Source organism: Papio anubis, chromosome 13 (genome assembly GCF_008728515.1).
Source record: "Papio anubis isolate 15944 chromosome 13, Panubis1.0, whole genome shotgun sequence".
NCBI lineage: Eukaryota > Metazoa > Chordata > Mammalia > Primates > Cercopithecidae > Papio > Papio anubis.
The window spans coordinates 52,248,408-52,264,455 of NC_044988.1; the positions used below are offsets into that span (position 1 = coordinate 52,248,408).

At 38.8% G+C, this 16,048-nt stretch overlaps 1 protein-coding gene across 19 annotated transcripts in view; it reads right to left on the minus strand.

Annotated features, from left to right (window-relative positions):
* The window catches only part of ELAVL2 (ELAV like RNA binding protein 2), a 135,171-nt gene that overhangs the window by 39,430 nt on the left and 79,693 nt on the right, over nucleotides 1-16,048 (minus strand). For all 19 annotated transcript variants that reach the window (XM_021927469.2, XM_003911638.5, XM_009188676.4 and 16 more), the window contains one exon: nucleotides 375-478. In XM_021927469.2, coding sequence (XP_021783161.1) covers nucleotides 375-478 — 104 coding nt within the window. The remainder of the gene's footprint in view (nucleotides 1-374; nucleotides 479-16,048) is intronic.

Below are 16,048 nucleotides of genomic sequence, written 5' to 3' on the forward strand. Positions count from 1 at the left end.
AAGTTGTGACTGACTGCATGGCTCGCAAAATCTTGCTTATTTAATACCCAGACCTTTAGAGAAGAACAAGTCTAAGGTTTCCCCAAGTTATAGGGCAAGTAATTCTCTATAAGGGAAGGAGATCTGATTCCATAGGCTTACTAAAATATTTATCTAAGAGAGTTGTTGCTCTGTCCCTTTGCGAATACATGAATGATTATATATAGTACTCTTGAACAGTTCCCCCCATCATGCAACAAACACCAAAATTCCACTATGTCTCCCAGGTAACTGTTTATATGGGCCCAAAAGGAAGAAAGGAAAAAACTACCAGTACACCTTAATTTTTTTAAACTTCTGTTCTACAAGTAGATATAAAAAATTTTTTAACATACTTTTATTGTTTTGGTTTGAAGTCTCAGTCCATTCAGGGTGTTGATAGCTTTCTCTGCATCCTTGGGGTCAATGTAGTTCACAAAGCCATATCCCAAGCTCTGTCCTAATGAGAGGGAAGGGGAAAAAGGCATATATTAGTTCTACACTGCTGACAGAGATCGACTTTCATTTTGGCATATGGTCTTGTCATTAACACCAGCATATTTCCTCAACAGTAAAAATAACTCTCTATTAATTCTAGAAATATACATGAAGTCTTTTTGTTTCCTGTCTACTACATTTGCAAGTTTTAGAATTCAACAAGCAGTGCTGTTTAGGACAAAAAAACCCCACACACATCCCCAAAGGATTCCATCATACATGCCCTGCCTGAGCCAGAGTATACCAGCAGCAAGACAATGCTCAGCTCCAGAAACTGTGGGGATAAATCTCTGTGCTATGGAAAGGGCTTAACAGGCAATACCTTTTCAGCTTCAGTTTCCTTAGCCATAAAATGGGAAGACAGAAAACATCAACCAAGAATCTGTCAGTGTTCTGTAAATTGTACCCTGACACATTTACAGCCTTTACCAAGTACAATTATGTCGGAGTCTAAAATGGTGAAGAACCATGTGTGGGCGTGTATACGTGTAAGTTTATTTTAGAGGAGGGCTTATCTTCAAATACACTCAATCAAATTTCTCCAAAGAGGGTTTTATGATCTACATAAGAACAGGGAAATACGAACACAGAACATTTACAGTGATGACATCGAAGACAATGAGAACATATAGGAAAAGAAGAAATAGAACATAAACAAAAATAACAGGAGAAAAAAAGTCTGGAGTAAAAGTTGCTTAAAAGTGTTTGTTGTTGTTGCCACCCTCCCCCAATCATCTGAGCCCTCTCACTCCTGGCTAAGTGATGCCCTAAATCTCAGAAAATAGGAGCTATCAAAAGCAGCTGAATCAATGGAGTGCAAAGATAACTAAAGTCAATTGCAAAGGTCTCAATTTTTCAATGAAGAAAGTTTCTCAGTTTGAAACGGCAAGAAACATTATACAGGTGACAAAAATGGGCATAAGAAAAGTTTGGTCTACAAAAGTCAAAACAAACTAAATGACGATTTCCCAGATGCCCAAGGACAGTCCAAATGCTTTTACTAAGTTCTTGATGGGGCACCGTAGGTACAAGTGGGTTTTTAAGACAGGTACTCTGGTTATCCTAATGTGGCTACTTGTTACTATGTAAACAAAAAGAGAAGGCTAAATATAGTGCCCAATATGAAAACTGGTGATTATATTTTGGGACCACAACCAGAATTTTGGATAATCACTGCTTGTACCCTCTTATCAAAATGTATTTTTTCCTGTGTGTGTTTTTTTTTTTTTTTTTTTAAAAGAGAAAGGAATAGAGAGCTAAAAACTAATTAGGTTAATTTTATCTCACACTAAAATTGAGAGGTTTTATTTTATAGTTCTAGTAAAGAGTCACATGTGAAGCCACTGTATTTTTAAGCATTCAGCTTTTCATTAATTCAACATTTATCATGTGTCTACTGCATGCATTGTGCCCCTCTTATGAAAGTATGTTGCGGTCCTATTGTCATTAAGTAGAATTAAATAGGCTGAATGTAACAAAACCTGCTCAAAGAACCAGCTTACAGTGGAAAGAAGACAGATTTCAATACTGGTTCTGGTGTTTACTGGCTCTCAGCTGTGCAACTTTGAAGAAGCTACTTAACACCTCTCTGAACCACAGCTTCCTTGTCTCTAAAATGAGGATAATTTCTACCCAACTAGGTTGCTGAAGCAATGATGAAAATACTTACTAATGATGAAAGTAGATCATCACCCTAGTCAAAAGATAACATGAGGAAAAAAATAACAAGCTTACTGTTAAAGATTTTAAGTGTATTCATTTAAAGTTAAATAAAAAAGATGCTACAAATATAACAGAAAAAGAAAAGGGCAATACAAACATATCATAGTTTTGTCACACTGCTATTCTATGACAAAATAAATCAATTATATCCGCATAGTCTAATTGCCCTTTCTACTGATAGATACTACTCCTCCTGCATCTTAGCAGCTTCTAACCCCAGTGCATTCTCAACCTTGACTGCAATGGAATCATCCAGAAAGCTTTAAAAAAAAAACCAAAACAGAAACACCCTGATCCCCAAATCCCACTCCCAAAGATATATATACACACACACATACACACACACACACATATACGTGTGTGTATACATGTATATGTATATGTATATGTATGTATATGAGATGAGATCTCACTACGTTGGCTGGGCCATGCTTGAACTCCCGGGCTCGAGCGATCCTCCCACCTTGGGCTCTGATTTTATCAGTCTGTCGTGAAGCAGTGGTACTAGCTTTTTAAAACCCTGGTGACTAACGTACAGCCGCCATGTTGAGAAATCACTGCATTTAATGGTGAGAACCACGGTGCGGCTACAACGGGGCTACTGGGAGGTCTAAGAAAGGTCTTGTAGGGATGACTGCCGTTTCGTAGCCATGTTGTTTAGATACATATGGATGTGTTTCTTCTAAAATCTTCAAGTTACCTATTACTTCAAATAAACAGTTTACTGGCCTCCTGAGGTCAGTCTGGGGTACAGAAGTGCCCGCTGAGATTAGATCAGTGGGTAAAGTGAAAAACCTGTCTTGCTTACTTCCTACTTAGCTGTTTCCCACTCTGGCCTCTGAACTCTTAACTCTGGGCCTGCTGTAGACACGCAAATGTTTGCTAAATGAAAGAATGAGAAACTTACTGATGTTATTTAACCAAAGGTATTATCATCACCACCACCACCACCACCACCACCACCACCACCACCAGAGGACCCAACCATCAGATGGGTCTTCCACGTGACACCCTCAAGCAATCATGACTGGCTATGATGACTCAAATATCTAATATCTGTTAGATACTCAGAAATATTTACCTAATATTTATCTAATATTTGTTGTTTATACTCAGAAATATTTATCCGCAAATGACTTTGCCTCCTTGTAAAAAGTTTCTTACTTGCCTAGTGGTATTATTAGGATTAGTGCCACTCACAGTATGTTTGAGGTAAGCAAAACTGTATTATTACCCTGAGCAAAATAATATGAAAGAGAGTATCTGCTATTAAAAGACTGTATTTCTAAACCTACCGTCGTTGGTGTATTAAAATGTTGGCACTGTAACAAAAGGGAGTTAGAACTTTAAATTACTTCACAGTGAAAATCTGTAATCAAGGCAGCAAATACTTATTGGATGTTTAAAATATATTAAGGGCATCACAGATGATACCAAGATAGGCAAGCCTCCCGATTCTCACCTTTTAGCTACATGGTATTTTACTGTTTAATTGTAGCTTCACATTAACCATGTTCGGTATTCAGATTCTTCTCCTACAAGGTAGAAATGATATCTGAAGCTTGGCAAGGTCAATCAGCTTCTACAAATCAAAAAGGCAGGGAGGAAGTAGTAAAGTCAGGACTTAAAGTCAGGACTCTCAAATGCTGTGCTCTTCTCCACTCAATTAACAACTAGTTTATACCTGAACTGAGACTTCAGGCATATTACATATAAGCCCAGGACTAGTTTGTACCCAATATGCCTGAATAGTAATGTCACCAGGCACTTCTGACACTTTTACCGCAAAAGATGCTTCTTGGCTGACTATTATCTCAAACTTCTGTACCTTTTGCACAAATACCACTTTTACTATATATGAATTTCTGTGCCGTTATTCATTCCTATGACAACATAAATTGCATCTTATTTATATAGTGCATATTTCTGGTGATAAGTGACTGCACAGTTTTTAAAAATAAAAGCAGTAGCAAAGCAAACATTAAAAAAAAAATACCTAACCTATCCTTTTCCCACTCTTGTATTCATCAGTAACAGTCATGGGCCACAATGGAAGGCTTGGAAACCAAGCAACATTTATCCTTATCATCCAAACCTATTTTTCAAGTCTCTCTGAATTTAGAATGTGCATACTGATAATCCCCAAACTAAGACTCATTTCTTTAAAAAATTTTTATAAAATGCTCCATTTAAATTCCAAGTATAACCATTATGGAAACCAACATGATTAAAAGACTGTTCTGACCAGAATGACAAAGCTAAGGCTCTTCAAAAAAAAAAGTCTTTAAACGCTAAAAACTTTGCCTGGTAACTGAACATAAAGAATAGGGTCAACACCATGTGTCCTCAGCTATTCTCAAAAGCTACCTGTGGTCACGTGTTCTTAAGAATATTCGAAACCATTAATCTGAATCTTTTTTCTTTCGAGACAAGGTCTCTCTCTCTGTCGTCCAGGCTGGAGGGCAGTGGCACAATTTCGGCTCACTGTAACTTCCGCCTCCTGGGTTCAAGCAATTCTTCTGCCTCAGCCTCCCAAGTAGCTGGGATTACAGGCATGCATCACCACACCCAGCTACTTTTTGTATTTTTAGTAGAGACAGGGTTTCACCATGTAGGCCAGGCTGGTCTCAAACTCCTGGCTTCAACTGATCCACCAACCTCGGCCTCCCAATGTGCTGGGATTACAGGCGTGAGCCACCGTACCTGGCCCCAAGTCTTGATTCTAATTGCCTTGGTACAGATTCTAGAACTTTGTTATATTCTGTGCTGCACTATGGTGTATGAATGCCTTTTGTTTTACACCCTTCTTTTTAATCTAACATATATGCCACAGAAAAGAAATCCCTCTTCACAAGAGATAGAAAAATAGCTTATAAAATGCTCCTGGCACAAGGAGAACAGTTATAAACAGGCTGGTAGAAATCATGGTCCAGGGATCTATATCACAGAGCTGAAGCACTCCACAGGCCTCTGAAGAGGACCAAAGACTACTGAGAACAGGGGTCAGAGCAAGGAGAGGAAAACAGGAAGACAGCCCGTTTAGTGGCAGAGTGCTACTGTGGGAAACCCAGTAAACGCCAATTTATCCCAAACTGTGCGTAATTCAAAGCATCAGCCATTCCCCTGCCACCTACATTGCTTGTAATACCCTACTTTAATTAAAATTTTAATTGTATATTTTAATTAGAAATACACAATCTTCTGGACCTGTTTCATTCAAAGGTCGCTTTATTTAGTCTTTTCTATTTTAAATTACTACCAATGTTCAGAAAAATCAAATTACCCCCTCAGGTTTAAAGGTAAAGGCAACAGACTACCGTCATTCTTGATTAAAAGATACATTAATTTTATCCAACCAATATTAAACGAGACCCTCAACACAAAATTGTGGAAAATAAAGTTTTGTATTAAAAAAACACCAAAAAACAAGAGTCACCCTACAAATTTCTCATGTAAAATAAGCATTCAATAACTATGGGAACCATACTTTTTGTTAGGCCCTGAGAATTCAAAAGAGAAAAAGTTCTTTCTCATAAAGCCTATATTCTGACAAGTGGAGATACAAACACATTCTACAGGGTATTAGAAGAAAATAGAGCTAAGGAGAAAAAAGCAGCAGAGGATGAGAGTGGGGAGGGGAGGGGCAGGGCTGCTGTTCAAATACAGTGGTCAGAGCAGGCCCCATTCTGCAGGTAACATTTGATCCAAGGCTTGAAGTAATTAGCTCAAGTCTAACAGTGAAGATGTGCAAGACTTATTCCATTCCAAGTTCTGCCATACATGCATCACATTCTGCCAGTTCTACCATCTAAATCAGTCCTTTGTCTGCATTAGCATTGGTTCTGTATTATCCTGGCCCTGATTATTGCTACACTATCTTAATAGGACACCCCTTGCTTAGACTCCCGTTAATTCCAAAAACAGCCATCCTCTACCAAAATATTGTCCAGGAGAACTTCCTAAAACACAAATCTAACCATACTCTGGTTTCCAGTCACTGTCAGTTTTCTGTTCACTTCTACTTTTGCTCATCTTCCACCACTCCTACACATACACCCTAGGTCTGGAACACAGCTCTCCAACTAGCCAACTCCCATGTATCCTTTGAGACTATCTGAAGTCATTTCCTGCCACAACTTGCCCCTTCCCCGATGCACACTGTTCAGTGCTCCTCCTGTCTAGTCCTCCCACAGCTTCTTATATTATTCCGTTATCTTGCTATGTATGCCTGTGGTTTTGGATGCTCCCTCACTAGACTGCCAAGCAAGGGCAAGCAGAACATAGTTCCTGACAAACAGGACCCTAAGACAGATCATTAAATGTTCTGTGAAGGACTGAATGAACAACAAATGAAGGAACAGCAGCATCTGCCCTCTAGGAGCCTGTGGTTTAGGACAGTTGCCCTTATAAACATGTTTCTCATGTCCCTACATTGTACCAGATGGATTACAGAACATGTGGAGGCAAGATGCTGAAATGCTATAGTATTCTGCCTTCATAAGGAAGTCATATGAGTTTTAAATAGTTCGTGTAAAATTGTTCATATGAAAAATTTCTACAAATACCATTAAGATGAAGTCTCAATTTTAAAAAATGTCATCTAGAGTAATTTGATAGATTTACATAAATCTGTTTCACAAATCTGTAAGTATGAATTACGGGATGTCAGCATATAATTTTGTTGAAAGTACTTTTTCACTAATATAATTAAGTCTGCCGAGACTATTCATGTACAAGTCAAATAAAATGCAGAGTGAATTCTGTAAAAACCTGGTAGTTGAATCAACAATAAAAGGTGACTACACTGATTGATGTGTATCTATTATTTCATTTAGAGCAGTAGAAATGTTTTATGAAATAGAAGAATAAAAGCAGTGTGGGTCTTTTTCAAATCCCACAGTTAGCAGAAACAGGTCACTATGGTCCTCTCTGTCAAGCAAGATTTGCAACCTGGGGTTTAAAAATGCAATACTTTTAAAAGCAAAATGGAAAGATTTGCTTTCTCCAAACACAACCCTAATACAGCATTAAACTGCATGCCTTAACAACAACAACAACAAAAGCAAATAATTTGATTTGCAAAAACAAGGTTTCATTACAAGGGGGGAAATTTTTTGTTTTTAATAAAGACCCTGTTCCTTCCTAATATCCTTCTCTCTCCTTCCTCAAACACACAATAAAGTTGCAAATATGTTGTATTTCTTCCGATGGACTTACTGTTCTTGGGCACTCATTATGTGTGTCTGTTCAGACAGGCTGTGCACTGCAACTCTGGCACCAAAGCAACTTGCACCAGACTTTGCAAAGGAACTTTCTTAATATCTCAGATTTGATACACAGCAAAATCATGTGGGTACCACACAGCAGGGAAAAGGTTTGAGAGAATCTTAGAACAGAGGGATGCAATTCTCTCTAGACACGTTTTTCTCCACATTTTAATTCCTGACTTAACCCGAGTCTCCTCAAATGTAGCATGCCAGATGCAGCAGGTCGTTCCATTTAAACACTCAAGTTAACGTGGGTCAAGATAAACAGGTCCCCCTTGCTGCCCTCTAATGAGTAAGATCAAATTGTGAGATGGAGGGCTGCTGAGATCCCATTACTACAGTCCAAGCCAGCCTTCCTGAAAGCTGGGAGCATTTCTAACAGCTTCCCAAAGGACATTACCAGGGATTACCACAAGGATGGAGAATTCAACCTAGACACTCACATAATACAGAAAACAGATGGCTCACTCGAAGACTCATCTTCCACCCAAATGCTAATAAAGCTGGCCTGAGACTGAAAGGCCCCAATGTTTCTAAATGATTTTCAGGACTTTACAGACACATGGAGCTAATATAGAAGAGTTTATAACTTTTCTGCTGCAATCAAAGTTGTAAATAGTGATCGTTTGGTAAATATTACCTAGGCACCCTAATTCTAGAGGGAGCGGTTAACGTCCTCAGCACCAGGGCATTTTCCCTTCAAGTTAATTTTAATAGCCGTATCTGTCCCCTGATTATGCAACTGGTAGAGCTCTATTTTCCTATAGTTCCAGTCCCAGTAATTATGAATCTGCTGGCAATGCAGCATGACCCTGCTTAAGTTGGCGAAACTGTGGGTTCTTAATATATCACATTTTCAGACAACATTAAGAACTCCCACACAATTCAGTCTTAGACTATTGAGAACAGAAACAGCATATTAAATCCTCTAAATTCTTGCCAAGTATTACACCGGGTACACAAAGATGTCTTGCATCCAAGACCAGGAAGATTCGGAAAAATTATCTGCAGTAGAAAAATAAACCAATTCCTCTACAATACACAGGATGAGACTCTACCTGAAGGCAGGTTCTCCAGCTCGAAAGGAAGTGACTGAGATAGTGTAAGCTCACCACAATGAAAACAAAAGGCGGTTCTCATTACTTATTGATGTAGGTAGTTTCTCTAAAAGATAGGTCAGCAGTTCTACCTTCAAACACTGGAGCTGCCACCAGGATAGAGCAAATGCCAAAATACCTTCAGATAGCCTGAAAGTCACACCCGACAGTTCAAAAAAGGTTAGAACATTAACAACTCTGGGCTAGTCCAATCTACTTTCAATTAAAGGTTTGGGTCTGCTGCAACTTTCTCATTTCTTTGTTAATTATAAATGACTCTATACAGATCCGCCACCCCCCTCCCCCAACACACACACAGTCTTATATTATCTGCTTTATCTTGTGTTTACTTAAAAGACAATGGAGTTGTTCAAGTAAGTATCATTTGGGATGAAGGCAAAGGAACTGTATTCCTCAAAATAGTATTGTGGTAGAGGAAAACAAGTTAACTGTGGTAGTAAAAAGGGCATCTGCTGTTGCTTGTGCGACCAGCTGGTGTCAATCTTCACAAACATGCACTCTTGCTTGTGCCTGCACACACACACACACACACACACCCCTCCCACTAAGCAGTACATCAAGAGGCAGTATGGCTTCTTAATGTGTTTTTCTCTCTGTAAGAGATCATTTTTAAATTCTGATACGAGAAAAAAAAAATAAAGGCCCTATGCACTATAATTAGATCAGCGCCTGTTTTGAAACTGTGTCAGAGTCCTGCAAACCACCATGGAGAGCTCCCCATTTTGCCAAGGACGGAAAACTGTAAAATTAGTCTCTACCAAACTCACCAAGTCCACGTGATAAAAAAATTCTTGTTAGAGATAAATTTTCTTCTTGAACACATTTTTCTTAAAAAAATCACTCTCTCACCCAAAAGTTAAAAGTTCACCAGTCCAAACCTTCCAGTATGAAAAGGCAAGTCTGTTGGGGAAAAATGCCCATTCACACTGCCCCATAAATGCTATGTCTACCTGTCTGGAAGTCAACAGGCCACTGCCAAACTAAACTATCAAGCAACTATGAGCCTTACATTACATATATCACATTTAATTCTCACCACAAGACTACATGTAAATACACCTGTATCCATTTTACAGACAAAGCTGGGGGTTCAAAGTCGCTAATTTAACTTGCTCAAAGGCACACACAGCTAGCGCAAGGGAGCAGTTAGGTTTTCACGCCACAATCAACCTTTCCAAACTCAGTCTTTCGAAAGTGTACACTTTACTGCCTTCGGTCATGTGTGGAAATTATTTTGTGGCAGAGTCCTGTACATCCAAAGCTTACAACTTTCCAATCAGAATATTTATAATCTCCAAATACATCTGTATTTTTTCTTGTTCTTTGTCATGAAATAAATTGACTGGAACGTCAATTCTTTCTTAAGCCATCCAAGAGACTATGAAAGGAAAAAAAAAAAAAAAAAGACCTGAAAGAAAAGGAAGGACATCCTGCAGGTGCACAAACCACTTAAGTCCCCAAAACAAATCCATCATTACAAAACAGATAGATGAGAGGTATCTGCATTATAAAAAGATCCATTTAAAATGGGCCTTGATTTACATACTCCTTTTCCAAACTCAGAAAGCAGTTCTTATGGCTAAAGCCAAACATGTTTGCTACTGCCAAAACAGTCTCCCACACAAGACACTTCTCTCCTCAGCAGATTGCATTAAAATGCTTTCATACGCATAGCATGATTTCATAGCAGTGGAAAAAAGATGGGATCAATACCACATGGTCTCTGCCCTCTAAGATGCTCAAAAATTTTAAGCCCCACACAGTAAACAACGGAGATGCAGGCACCTAACGAACGTGAAATACATAAAGTGCATTGCAGGGGTTTCAGGCTTAACCAGGACCAGCTTGAAAAAGAGAACTCTTTAGTGTGTTAAAACAGAAAAGATGAAATTCAGGTGTTTCCTGACAAACAAATTAACGAAATAGGAACATGGAGAAGAACAAATTTGTAAAGAAGTATAAACGAGACAGTCAGACCAAAGACGTACTACGCTGAACATAAGGCGTTTATGTAGAGGTAAGCAAGCTGAACCCCTCATCCTGGGAGCAAGGCTGGCCCATGTGAAGGTTTATAGCAAACTGCAGGATGCACCAAGCCCTGAGGCACAATGAGGAAAGAGGCACACGAGGGACCCAGGGACAGTCACCTTAGTAGCCTGGTACAATCACTGAGCAGATGCAGATATAGGACTATAACTAGGGACCTCGGTGCTAGAAATCACCTCCTTTTCTTTCTTCCCTTCCCTCTTACCTCTTCATTCCTCCCCTCTCTAGACACTCCCCTCAGGCGATCCATGCTTATCTACCACACTCTTAAGAAATCTCAGAGGCTAATCTTAAAACAAACCAGGAAGAGAGTCCCCACTGCAAAATCCTCATGATTAGGAGGAGTTATAATTAGTCCACCACCAATGAGCCAAAGTCAAGATAATGCCAGTCAGACCCTCAGACACCCAAGAGAACCACTGAACAAGACACACAGGTCCTGCACCACTTCTGCATGTCTCCCATACCAAATTTCCCTTTGAAAGCCCTATGGTAAATTTTTAAACCGAAGATGGCACTTTAGAATGCTAGTCTACCATCTTCTCAGTTTGCTGGCTCCCATTAAAACTGCTTTTCCTTCCACCAATCCTTGCCTCTGGTGTTCTGGCTTTCAAGTGGCAAGCAGCTGAACCTGGGTTTGGTTACAGACCTTCTAGAGTAATGGCCAGGATTGAAACCTAGCAACTCCTTGCGTCCCAGGAGGATCCATACTTTCTTGGCATGGTAACGTCTTGCCTTCGTAAAACTAATTAGAAGGCAAGAAAACTTTTGAAACATAATACCCAGAGAATAATACAACACACCAACTCGGCAGCCTTGCAAATATTCTTGCACTATAAAACTGAGATGGATAACCCCAACCACCAAAAAGCTACACCCAAGATGACTACATCTGGGAGGGCTTATGATTTCCTGAGACCTCCTTTACATAGCTGTAAAAACAAGTACCTGAAAACTCTTTCTGCTCACCCCCCTAGACCCAGTTAAGCTGCTATTATGAGTGGACAAAGTGTTAATAACTACCGTAAGTGGGGAAAAACTACAGCAAGTGTTAACGAAGCTTATTTTTAACTCTGAGCTGCAACTGCAAAATTACACATGCCTTGTGAATGCACGCACATACCTATATCCTTCACATATAATATGGTGACATCAAGTTAGAAAGGAGTGAGCGAGGGAGGGAAGCTGAGTCATTAAGAAGGGAATATTGGGTAGCATCACATGATCAGATGTTTCAATAAAGTAAAAACACATTTCACCTTATGTGTACTGATCACAAAGTATCTGCTATAAAGTGGTATGTACAACCCTTCCACCGGGGGGAAACTGTCCACTGTAATTCCTTTTATATCAAAAAGAAAGAGCAGAATTAAATTAGAGATATTTTTAGCAAACACAAAGGAAGTAAATTTCCAAAGGACATCCATCCTCCCCAGTCAACACAAGGATTAAGTATAAATAACATACGATTTTCCTTCTCTTGGTACAGGACATGTTGCTTAGTTTATAGTTAATGAAGAGGTAGTTAATCAAGAGGGTCTGAGGAACATTTTTCTTTCCTTCCTCTAAACTTAAAATAGTCACACACAGCACTGACTTTTATACGCTTAGGAAAAATCCCCAGACTGATGGTGTTTGGGCTGGTGGGGGTATAAATGCTGAGTATAAAGGAAACCTATTTAAATACTACAGACACAGCTTCAAAAACCTCAACAACACTCTCTCTGAAGCAATAAAGAAAAGGAATCCCAATAGAACACAGTCCACAGAGGAAACTGAGCTGTATATGGTTAAAGTTGTACAGGCTATGGGTCAGATGGGAACCATGGCTACGAATTAAGTCAAAGAGGTACCCTGACAGAAATAAATATCAATTTTGCTTTTGCTCAGGGACAGCTTATGCTACAGCAAGCCACTCTGAGACCACGGGGCAACCTGCCCACCAATTAACAGATGGCTCCTAAAGAGAAGTACAAAATGGTGCAGCTCCCACAATTGCTACATTCATATCACACATGAGCATTTCTTCCCAAATCACCTCATTTAAAAGTTGAAGTGATTAGCTATTGTAATCCTCCAAATTTAAAATTCACGGACACTTTGAGGAAGACTTTGCTAAAATGATTTTACCTAGACAATGATTCACTGCCAAATGAGCAGAGCACAGAGGCTTGTCTTTTACCACTGACTTTAAAGTATATTAAAAACAAACTATCTAAATCATATACCCAGCAACTTAGTACACCTGACTATTGCTGCTAATTCTGGACAGGTCTTTCCTATGAAACAGGAAGATCCTAAACACAATTTTAACATATTACCGTTTTATTATCTCAAGTACTTTTAAATGTATAACAGGGTAGAGGGTTAAAAAAAATCTTGTTCAACAACACTTCAATTTTAATTCATCTTAAAAACTTTTAATGTGATGCTTTCTTTAATCTGCTGTGACTGAAGTTACTCAATTTGCTTATTCACATATCTGAGACCCACTCTTGGGGAAGGCGCTATGTTTTTATGGCACCAGATTAAACAATATGAAGGACCATCTGATGTGGGAAGTAACTTCTATACACAGAGCTTCTCAGCTATTTGGGCCACATTACATGCCCACTTGGCAAACACATTTTAAGATGAAGGCAAAGACAAGTGGATTAGAAGAATCCATCTTATTACCACAAAGGAGGCCCTAAGGAAAAGGAGGTTAGGAGTTTAAGGCCTCCAGCTAACTAGCCTTATGAATTTGAGATTGGTATCTCATCTGTGGGAAAAGAAACTGCACTAAAAGTACTCTCTGATGCTCGCCCCCACCTATGATTCCACCATCTCCACCTTAAGTTTCACAAATAGATTTTGATCTGCATGTTAGAATCAGTCTTGTTAAAGAGCTTCCTACAATGTAGAATGCCATACAAAATGTTAGGTATTCAATTGCAAGTACACCACTTGAAGAAATGAACGTTTCACTAAACAACTAGTTTTTCAGCTCATTCCAATATTGAATAGCCTATGCTGTCAAGAGTTTTCCTATTTTGTGGCTGAAAACTTCTTCCTTCCTATTTATAATGAAGGAAAAAATAGTTACATATTATAAACTAATCTCCTTTATTTGGGGAAAAACTTGAAATATGTATGCTGCCAGATCACTTACTAGCCCCTATACCCAAATAGAATATAACCTATTAAGTGCTTATTCTAGTTATCCTAATTGACAACAACATTATTAAGGTATTCTACTTAGATTACTAAACTTATTTTTCTCAAGCAAGAGTATTTTCTAGCAAGAAAACATATATATACTGAAATGGATCTTAACACAAAAGCCTACTATACTATTTTGGGCTTCTTTATCCTTCTTGTGCACCCCCTTCCAAAAAAAAAAGTAATAATTAAATCTAATACTAAAGGAATTAGAACTTATTTGATCTCATTATTCCCTACAAAGCTAATTTGTTCCTTTATTTGCATTCTGTCATTGTAATCTAAGACTTAAAGAAAATGAAGCAAAAAAATTATTTTAAAAACAAACAAACAACAACAACAACAACAACAAAAACAGGCTGAACACAGTGGCTCCCAAATACCAGCACTTTGGGAGTCTGAGGCTAGAGGATCACTTAAGCTCAGAAGCTCAAGACTAGCCTAGGCAACAACAGGGAGAACCTGTCTCTACAAAATAAATACATTACTGGGCATAACGGCACATGTCTGCGGTCCCAGCTACTCAGGAGGCCAAGGTGGGAAGATCACTTGAGCTTGGGAGGTTGAGGCTTCAGTGAACTGTGATCACACCACCACACTCCATCCTGGGCAGTGACAGAGCAAGACTCTGTCTCAAGAAACAAACAAAATACAAATCTAATAACCAGGAGCTATGGTAGATTTTTACAATCCCCAAAGAAGTATGTTTTCTGAATGTAGAATCTATAGCTGTATTAAGATGCTATACAAAGATTTTCTGTGTAATCCTCTATAACCTGGAATTATCTTGGCCATGTCATTCCCCTGCCCTACCCACCACCACATTTTCACTTACAGCCACCTGAACAGATATCCCATTCAAATCCTTTAGGTGTACACAAATATCTTAATAGGCTGCAAAGAAGAACATAAAATTGACTAGATTCTTTTCTGAACAATTGCATTTATGATTCACCATCAATGACTTACTTGCTGGGGAAGAAAACAAACTGTAAATAAAGGTAAAACAAGACCTGAATCTCTTCAAGGAGAACCAAAGACTGTCCAAAAACCTAATGATGACATATACTTCTTATCCCATAGGACACAGAAATTTAATGTCTGTAAGCATACATATGTCCCTACATGGCTGGAAACCAAAAGGGTTTTAAAGAAATGACCACTAAATAAGCAGAGGAGATAAATGCAGGTCATTCACAGGCAAATCTGTTTTTCCACAAGATATATGGCTCTCCTTAGTTACTAAAAGCAATGGGAGTCGCCAAACATTACCGACCCCTGAAGACTAAAAGCTAGAGACGAAACATCCAAAAAGACCTGCTGTGTGAATGCTACTGCTGGTGGTCATCTCAGTCGTTCTTCAGGTTGTTCTTGCTCACACTCAAGGAGCAAAGTAGTGCCCAAGAAACATAATCATAAGGGGGAGGAAATCACAAGAGGTGACTTGGAAGGGAGGATCAGTATCTTCACTGTACCTACTATTTTGCATAGTTAAATTCAAACTTTGCTTTCCCCCAACATTAACAATGTGACACAAATATGAGTAAATTGTTTGAAAGACACTGACAAGTGACTTTATTTACAAAATATGCATACATACGAGTACATACCTCTCATAACAGACAAACTCCTTTACCAATAGCTATGGCGAATTCACAACAGGGGCTTCTAACCAATTACAAAAGTTATTCTCTTATAGTCAAATTGAGACCAATAAAAATTAATAAGCTTACTTTTGAGTTGAAAAACACTGATAGAAAAAGATAAAAAATATGAATTACATAAAAATTGTTTCAATGGAGTTCTAGATTGTACACTGACTATAGCTAACTGGCACAGAGAAACACACTGGAATAGTCACAGAGGGTTTTCAGAATGAGTAAGGGCTGGGAACCAGACTTCAAGGAGTTAAGTAGTATGAAGTAAAACTATCCCCACCTCACAACAGAGAGGTGAGTCATCATCACCATCTTATCCTTCTGTCACTTCCTTAAAACCCTGGGTCCTGAGAGAAAATGCCTAATTGACTTTACTAGGGTTCCTTACTGGCTGCTTGCCTATAGGAAGCCAGGCACAGAGAGGACCAGCCCCACTGGCTTCTGGAATTAGCTTTTTCCCATCGGCTATATACTAAGAGATTTCCCCAATATGGAAGGATCCTAATGAAATGAAAGACTG